Source organism: Henckelia pumila, chromosome 2 (genome assembly GCF_033568475.1).
Source record: "Henckelia pumila isolate YLH828 chromosome 2, ASM3356847v2, whole genome shotgun sequence".
Taxonomy (NCBI): domain Eukaryota; kingdom Viridiplantae; phylum Streptophyta; class Magnoliopsida; order Lamiales; family Gesneriaceae; genus Henckelia; species Henckelia pumila.
The window spans coordinates 7,853,291-7,861,661 of NC_133121.1; the positions used below are offsets into that span (position 1 = coordinate 7,853,291).

Sequence of the window (8,371 nt, forward strand, 5' to 3'; positions counted from 1 at the left end):
TCTTTTTGTTGTTATCTCTTTTTGTCGTCCGTACCAGGAAAGTGTACAAACTTTCTTTTATGAGAAGGGATCGAGAAGGAATATATAGATACATGTTCTTTTAACTGTTTCATTCGGTGATTTGGGAAATGACTAATTTGACGAAAACTAGAGAACTAGAATACTTGAACGGTTGTTTTCCAGGAAGAGAAGAACCGATACATTTGAATTCAATGATATTTCAGGCATATATAGGATGATTATTGATATGAATTAACACACGCACACTTCGAGTCTGTGCCAAACTCCCAAGCTGTTTGTATTGATAAATTCTCTGAATATCTCTACAACCTCTCGTATCTTCTCTTTTTATACTACCCATTACAATAGCTGCAAAAACATAAACGAAATTGTAACTAACTTTAGGTAAAAGAACGTGACTCCCTTCACATGACGTAATCTCTCATCCACCCTGGTTTGTTGCGCCTCCTGGAACCTTCTCGAGCATCTCCCCCAACTGCTTCTTCGATCTCTCTTTCTTTCATATTCATGGGCTGCCCTATATTTATCACTTGTGTGGGCTCTTGGTTTATTAATCCTCTGGAGGCCCAATCTCTTATTTGTAGGTCCACCATATTTGAATCTAATTCAATCATAAATGGGCTATCACTCCCTTTGCCTTCAAAGACAACCTTGTCCTCAAGGTTGAGCTGCGTGTAGATTGAGCAAAATTCCTGGAAATCCTTCCATGTTGCATCTTCTGGATAGCGCCCAGACCATTGAACAAGTACTTGCTTGACTTGACGATGCTTCCTAGGCAATATTCGAGTCGCCAGTATGCAAATGGGAACTGATAGTGGTTGATTGCAAATGTTGTGTTGAGGTAAGGGATCAATTGTGTCTGGAGACTCACCCTTGAATGGCTTCAGTTGGGAGATATGAAATGTCAGATGAATACGGCTTGTTGCTGGCAGCTGCAAGGTGTAAGCGACCGGCCCCACCTTAGTGATAATCGGAAAAGGCCCATAGTAGCGCTTGCAAATCTTATGATGGTGTCGTCGAGATACCGTGGTTTGACGATAGGGAACCAATTTAACCAACACCAGATCACCCACTTGGAAATGTTTCTCCTTACGATGTGCATCAGCCTTTTGCTTCATACGTTGTTGGGCTTGCTGGAGATGCTGTTTGAGCATTTTCAAAGCCTCATCCCTATCAATCAAAAGGTCCTCCACTGCTGCTAATGTAGTGCTGCCCCGTAAATAAAGTGGAGTGGAAGGAGGTGGTCTGCCGTATACCACCTGGAAAGGAGTGACACCAATGGAGGAATGATAGCTAGTATTGTAGTGATACTCTGCCCATCCTAAAAAGGTGACCCAAGTGGCTGGTTTTTCTGCTGCAAAGGCCCTTAAATATTGCTCGAGGCAGCGATTGACAACTTCTGTTTGTCCATCCGTTTGGGGATGATAGGCCGAACTCATACGAAGTTTGGTTCCCATTAATTCAAATACCTTCCTCCAGAAATTGCTTGTGAAGAGTGGGTCTCGGTCGGAGATAATGGATTGAGGGACCCCATGCAAGCGTATCACTGTGGAACAAAACAACTCCGTAACTTGGTTTGCAGTGTGAGAGGTGGGTAGAGGGCTGAAGTGTGCATATTTAGAGAGTCGGTCAACCACAACTAAGATGGCTGTCTGTCCTTTGGAGAGGGGAAGCCCAACAATGAAATCTAGAGAAATATCCTCCCAAATGAGGTTCGGTGCTTCAATGGGCTGGAGAAGTCCATATGGTTTTTTAGTAGAGTATTTGGTTGTTTGGCAGATATAGCATTTGGCTACATATTCTTTGACTGCTTGGCGCATTCCCACCCAATAGAAATTTGCAGATAATCTGGCATAAGTCCTCTGAACTCCCGCATGGCCCCCAATAAGCGATGCATGGAATTCTTGTAACATTAACTCTTTTAGCACAGAATCTTGTCCAAGAACAAATCTCCCTTGATACATCAGTAGCCCTTCAGTCACCGTATATTTTCAGGCTGCCTTGTAGAATTTTTCAGTTGATGATGGAGCACAATCAGGTCTGGTAAAGACTTGTTTTCCTTCCGAAGTGTTTCAAGGAGTGCAAATTTTGGTCGGGACAGGGCTCCCATCCAGTGAGTATCATAGGATTCCTTTTCTTCTTCGTGTAGGCGTGATAAAGAATCTGCAGCAGAGTTCTCATTTCCTGGTTTATACTCAATGGTAAACTGATAGATAATGCTGCTGATCGGGGGTGAGGATAGTCTGGCTCAACAGTTCCTTCAAAATTTTATGATCTGTTCGAACCACAAATGGCCTGCCCAATAGGTATTGTCGCCATTTTGAGATGGATGCAATGATAGCATATAACTCCCGGTTATAGGTGGAAGCTAGCTGCATCCGGGGTCCTAGCTTTTTGCTGAAATAAGACAAGGGGTGTCCTTCTTGCATTAGCACCGCCCCCACCCCCACTTTCGATGCGTCGGTTTCGACCACAAATTCCTTAGTGAAATCTGGCAGCCGTAAAACAGGTGTCTCAATCATCACTGACTTCATTTTCTCAAAAGCCCGTGTAGCCTCCAAATTCCAGCTGAAAGCATCCTTCTTTAAGAGGTTCGTGAGAGGGGAAGCGATTGATGCATAGTGCTTAACAAATCTCCGGTAATACCCTGTGATGCCGAGAAATCCCCGCAACTGCTTGATGTTCTGGGGTTGGGGCCATTGTGTCATGGCCTTGATTTTTTCGGGGTCAGCCATCACTTTACCCCTGGACACCAAATGCCCCAGATATTCCACTGTTGTTTGGAAGAAATGGCATTTGCTCCATTTAGCAAAGAAATTTCGTGCCCACAGAAGTTCCAGGACGAGCTGTAAGTGCTCCAAGTGTTCCTCCTCATTGAGGCTATATACCAAAATGTCATCAAAAAATACAATTATGAACTTCCTTAAGTATGGGCAGAATACTTGATGCATTGCAGCTTGAAACGTCGACGGAGCATTTGACAATCCAAAGGGCATCACCATGAATTCATAGTGGCCTTCATGGGTGCGAAAGGCCGTTTTATGCACGTCACGTCTATCCATTCGAATCTGGTGGTACCCAGCTCGTAGATCCAACTTGGAAAAGATACGTGCTCTTCCCAACTCATCCAGCAGCTCATCAATTGTAGGAATAGGAAACCTATCTTTGATTGTGATGTCGTTCAAAGCATGAAAATCAACACAGAACCTCCATGAACCATCTTTTTTCTTTACCAGTAGCACTGGTGACGAGTATGGGCTCTGGCTGGGCTTAATAAACTCGCGCTCCAATAACTCCTGTACAATTTTTTCCATAGCCTCCTTTTGGAAATAAGGATACCGGTAGGGTCGTATATTAACTGGTGCCGACCCTGGAATTAAATGTATGCGATGATCAATCAATCTCTCGGGAGGAAGTCCCGTGGGTTCATCAAAGACCACCTGGTATTGTTCCAAGAGAAGCTTCCCTTGTGTCAGGATACCTTCAAAGGAAGTGTCCTGTACGCCATGTGGGTCATCGGCAGGCACTGTCTCTGCTGCCCCCACCTCCGTTAATGTGTATATCGCCTGAAGGTGTTCGTTGTGCATGAGAGAGCATAGTTTATTATATGAGATGGACTCAGTGGCTGTCGGCTTATTTCCTTGTAAACACACCCGTTGGCCTTGCCATGTAAACTCCATTGTCAATGCCTCATGATCGTGTAAGCATGGCCCCAAGGTACGGAGCCATTGCATCCCCAACACTATGTCCAGCCCCCATATAGGTAGGACATACAAATCAACACAGAATTCATGCCCTTGTAGAACCAAGGATACTTTGGAACACACATTCTCACACCACAAGTACTGCCCGTTACCCATGTACACCCGGAATCGCTTGGCTGCTGTGCAAGGAATCCCGAGTTTATCGAGCAGCCCTTCCTGTACAAAGTTATTATGGCTCCCCGTGTCAATCAGAATTTCCACGGGAATATGGTGATGATGTCCTGTGATGCGAAACACCCTGGGATTAGAAGAGCTTGTTAAAGAATGCAAGCTAACTTCCATTTCGCCTTCATCCAAAATGCTTTTATGTGGCTCATCCAAATCTCTTTTCCCCATCAAGTCATCACTATCATCCTCCAAGAGAATCATCATTCGATTTTGGCAACGATGGCTAGCATTGAATTTCTCATCACAGTTGAAACAGAGGCCATTCTCCCGCCTTTCCCTCATTTCTGCTGCTGTCAGTCGCTTAATGGGTAATTTCATCGGTCCTCCCACGGAGTTGGCATAGGGATGCCCTGCTGTGTATACACCAGAGTTTCTCTCCTCTGGCCGATTGATTGTAGTCGTGGGCATTGCATTTGCTAGTGGGGCAGTCACGCCCCCTTTGCGCATAATTCCAGCGAGATCTTCGTTTTTTTTCCTCAAATAGTTGGGCTTTGGTCATGGCTTCCACCAGACTTGTGGGTGGCGTGATCAAAAATTCTCTCTGAATCTCAGGCTTAAGTCCCCAGATAAATAAATTTAGGAAGAGAGGTTCAGCCACTCCTGTTATGCGGTTCATAAGACTTTCGAACTCCGCTCGATAATGTGAGACCCCCCCTGTCTGCAAGAGTTTTGCAATCCTACCCAAAGGGTCTGCGTAAACAGAGGACCCAAATCATTTCTTCAATTCTTCGATGAAATGTTCCCAATTAACCAAGGTCCCATTGCGGTCCATCCACTGGAACCAGACGCTGCTTCTCCCTCCAGATTTAGTGCCATTACCTGTAAGCGAACAGTTGATGGTACGGAATGCAGAGAAAAATATTTCTCCACCTTGTAGATCCAGTTGTGCACTTCTTTACCATTGAACTTGGGCAAGTCGAGCTTGATTCCCTTAAGATAGCCAGCTAGCATCGCTCCATTCTCCGCCTCTTTTTTTCCACTGTGGCCCTCTGAATTGAATGAGGCCTCAGTGCCCCCTTTCTCCACAGACACGTCTTGCAACTTCTGGTCCATCTGCCCAAACCGTAGATCCATGGAAATCATGTATTGCTCCAGGAGCTTAGTATAGCTCGCCAATTGCATTTCGGAGTGCGTTTTGAAGTTGCTCTCCAGCTGCCGCATAGCTTCAGCAACATCTTCATTCCTCATACTGAATATCCTCTCAACGAGAGCACCAAAATGATATGAATTAACACACGCACACTTCGAGTCTGTGCCAAACTCCCAAGCTGTTTGTATTGATAAATTCTCTGAATATCTCTACAACCTCTCGTATCTTCTCTTTTTATACTACCCATTACAATAGCTGCAAAAACATAAAATGAAATTGTAACTAACTTTAGGTAAAAGAACGTGACTCCCTTCACATGACGCAATCTCTCATCCACCCTGGTTTGTTGCGCCTCCTGGAACCTTCTCGAGCATCTCCCCCAACTGCTTCTTCGATCTTTCTTTCTTTCATATTCATGGGCTGCCCTATATTTATCACTTGTGTGGGCTCTTGGTCTATTAATCCTCTGGAGGCCCAATCTCTTATTTGTAGGTCCACCATATTTGAATCTAATTCAATCATAAATGGGCTATCAATTATTTTGTCTTTCTTTGTCCCGATTTTTCTCTCCAGATATGTCTTTGTTGATAAATGATGAGGATATTGAAAAATGCAGATGTCAGTGAAGAAGATGAGTTTCATGGATGATTCGTCGGGAGAGAGATCCAGGCAATGCAAACAATATCGAATTGAGGTGAGACTTAGTTGTAGTATATTTTTGTCAGGATGACATGGTATGAGACCATGATCTGGTCTCTATTTTATGAGTACCAAAAATCATATTTTTGTCTATAAATTCGAAATCATGTAATTTAATTAATTTTGTGGGTTCTCCTCAAGGTTGATGTATATGTTTGTTTTTTAATCGATAAAGTCTTATTCTTGGTACATTGCGTTGTGTATTTCAGGGTCTTCGTGATCGTCGGTACTTGGAATGTAGTGGGAAGGTCTCCTACGGGAAGTTTGGCTGTAGATGTGGATGAATGCATGGCTGAATCTCAAGGACGCACCAGATATATATCTATGTTCTTGGGTGTGCGAAAATCAAACTGTCAACAAATGTTTTCAATGCCGTTTTGTCTCATGAGACCAAGATTCTTAATCCTACAGATTTCAAGAAATCGTGCCTCTAACAGCTAAAACTGTTATTGGAGCGGAAGATCCGACAGAAGCTACAAACTGGAATCTACTTATTGGCAAAACTCTTAACGATAAATATGGATGTCCGTGGTCAACCCCAATGATACATCCCATTAAAAATGAGGATTATCATTATGAAAGCATTTCTGATTCTGAAAGTAGTCCGAGTGTTAGCAAACAAAAAGAAATTCATTCCTGGAAAATGTCCGACAGGGATTCAATCCGGGAAGCAAAATGGATTTAGCAAGTAAAGTTTAATAGCTAGCAAAAAGATAGTTGGTGTCTTTGGATTAGAAAAGAATTGCCAAAAAGATACAATGTATTGGGTGTGAGAGTTTGTTATGTGGTTTGCGGTATAAGTTGGCCGAACATATCCGGACTTGGTTTCAGAAGACCAGTCCAGTTCAATGAGAGCCATCCATTGTTCATGTCACGTGAGAAAACTAGTTGCAATTCTTGCTTATTTTCTGCGTGCCGTTCAATAAGTTAGGCCTTTTTCTCCTACATATTTATGTATTTTATGAGAGAGGCTAATATGTGATTGAAAAATATATTTCATGAACAGCTGAAGTAAGTAATTTTGGTTTTACAGGTTGTGCGAAATTTAGATCAACCAATGTTTCCTCCCTCTTGAAACTTCCTCCATGAAAAGACATCTTCTTTTTTAATCATGGTTCATGAATTTCCTAATAATTTAATGTATTATTGACTATATAAGTCATGACATGGTCCATGATCTTATCTGATAATTTAATTCAAATTTGACCATGTAGCTTGCTCATTGAGTCCTTGTTATTTTACTTGGTCATAACATTTATTGTCTTGTCTACGCAACCATTGATTCCTCGGCTTGGAGGAGTTCCAATTTTATTCTCCCTATAAGAAAGAGCTCCCAACAAGAACAGAAGTACATTCATAAACTCAAGCCAAAAAAATCCTATAACTGTAATGGCTGAAGTGAAGTTATTTGGCGCCTGGGGAAGCCCCTTCACCCATAGAGTGGAAATAGCTTAATAACAAAGGATCAGTTACCATTAGCCTGTCTATTATTGGAACTAGAGTTTTCTTCATAGCTGCGCACTTGGCTTCCGGCGAAAAGAAAGGTGATGAAGGACGAAGGAATTATACCAAGTGTCTGACATTTTTAGGAGTACTACTTTCCCAAGAATCCACGACGATGGAGATGGCATTCGTCCACTCACAGTCTTAGGGAACGAGTAAGTTGAAATTCAAATGCAAATGCTCAAATGGAAAAGTTATATTTGTGTGTGGTTTCCCTAAATTTTTTATTAGATTCCCAGAAGGAGATCCCTTGCACTTAAAGAGGTAACATATACAATTCGCATATGTTATCTAACTGTGGAAGGATAAAGTAACTTAATCAAATGATTGTCATTTGTTGGAAATGACAAAATAGAACAGTCGGATAATCTGGTTCGGAGATCTCAACTACAGACTATGTGTTATGGGCCTAGGGTATTGTTATGGTCTTACTGATATTGGACCGAGAAAGCCCAAACACAAGGTCCAAATTCAGAGAAGTTTAGGCCTTATATTTAGCCTCGGCCAAATATACTAGAAGAGTTTAACCAGCGCAAAAAATACTTGAGCACATAGTTCTAATAAGTAAAACGGAGCAAAAATAGAATACTGCAACAAGATTAACCTCTTGAACATGCTTGTCATGATCTTTGGATTTCACAAACTCCGTCAATCCAAATTTCCTTGCTGTCAACAAGAATACAACGCAATTATCGATTGTAAATCACTGGTAGTGGTAGCCAGTCATTTAAAAAAATTGAATTTTATTTGGAATATGATTACACTTATTTATATTTCAGTTAATATGTATTAGAATATTGAACATAAATTAATCGAAATTATGAACTTGTTTTAAATATCAATAAATAAATAAGTAAAACTGATTACAAGAATTATAAATAAAATAAAACAAAAGATATATCTTCATCCTGAAAACTCATAAAGATCCAATTCTTGATCAAGCTCTTCCTCCCCTGAGCCGCCGCATATTGAACAAAGCAGATCATGGATTCCAATTGGTTCCGATTCAAAGAATCCCCAACGAACATCAGCCTATTGTTCCTCAGTTTCTCAAGCAATAATTTTGGCTTAAACCTTCATTAAATTAAATTAAAAAAATAAATATGAATGAAAAAAATGTTGTGCA

At 41.6% G+C, this 8,371-nt stretch overlaps 1 protein-coding gene across 36 annotated transcripts in view; it reads left to right on the forward strand.

The window, feature by feature from the left end:
- The window catches only part of LOC140882254 (4-hydroxy-3-methylbut-2-en-1-yl diphosphate synthase (ferredoxin), chloroplastic-like), a 78,436-nt gene extending 71,700 nt beyond the window's left edge, over positions 1-6,736 (forward strand). For 26 of the 36 annotated variants that reach the window (XR_012150173.1, XR_012150176.1, XR_012150174.1 and 23 more), the window contains 2 exons: positions 5,660-5,737; positions 5,952-6,736. Coding sequence is in view for 8 of the 36 variants with exons in the window: in XM_073288147.1 (XP_073144248.1) it covers positions 5,688-5,737; positions 5,952-6,068; positions 6,154-6,427 (441 nt within the window). In the remaining 28 variants the exon portion in view is untranslated. The remainder of the gene's footprint in view (positions 1-5,659; positions 5,738-5,951) is intronic. The other 10 variants (XM_073288147.1, XM_073288148.1, XM_073288153.1 and 7 more) reach the window with 2 other exon arrangements.
- The last annotated feature ends 1,635 nt before the right edge of the window (positions 6,737-8,371 follow it).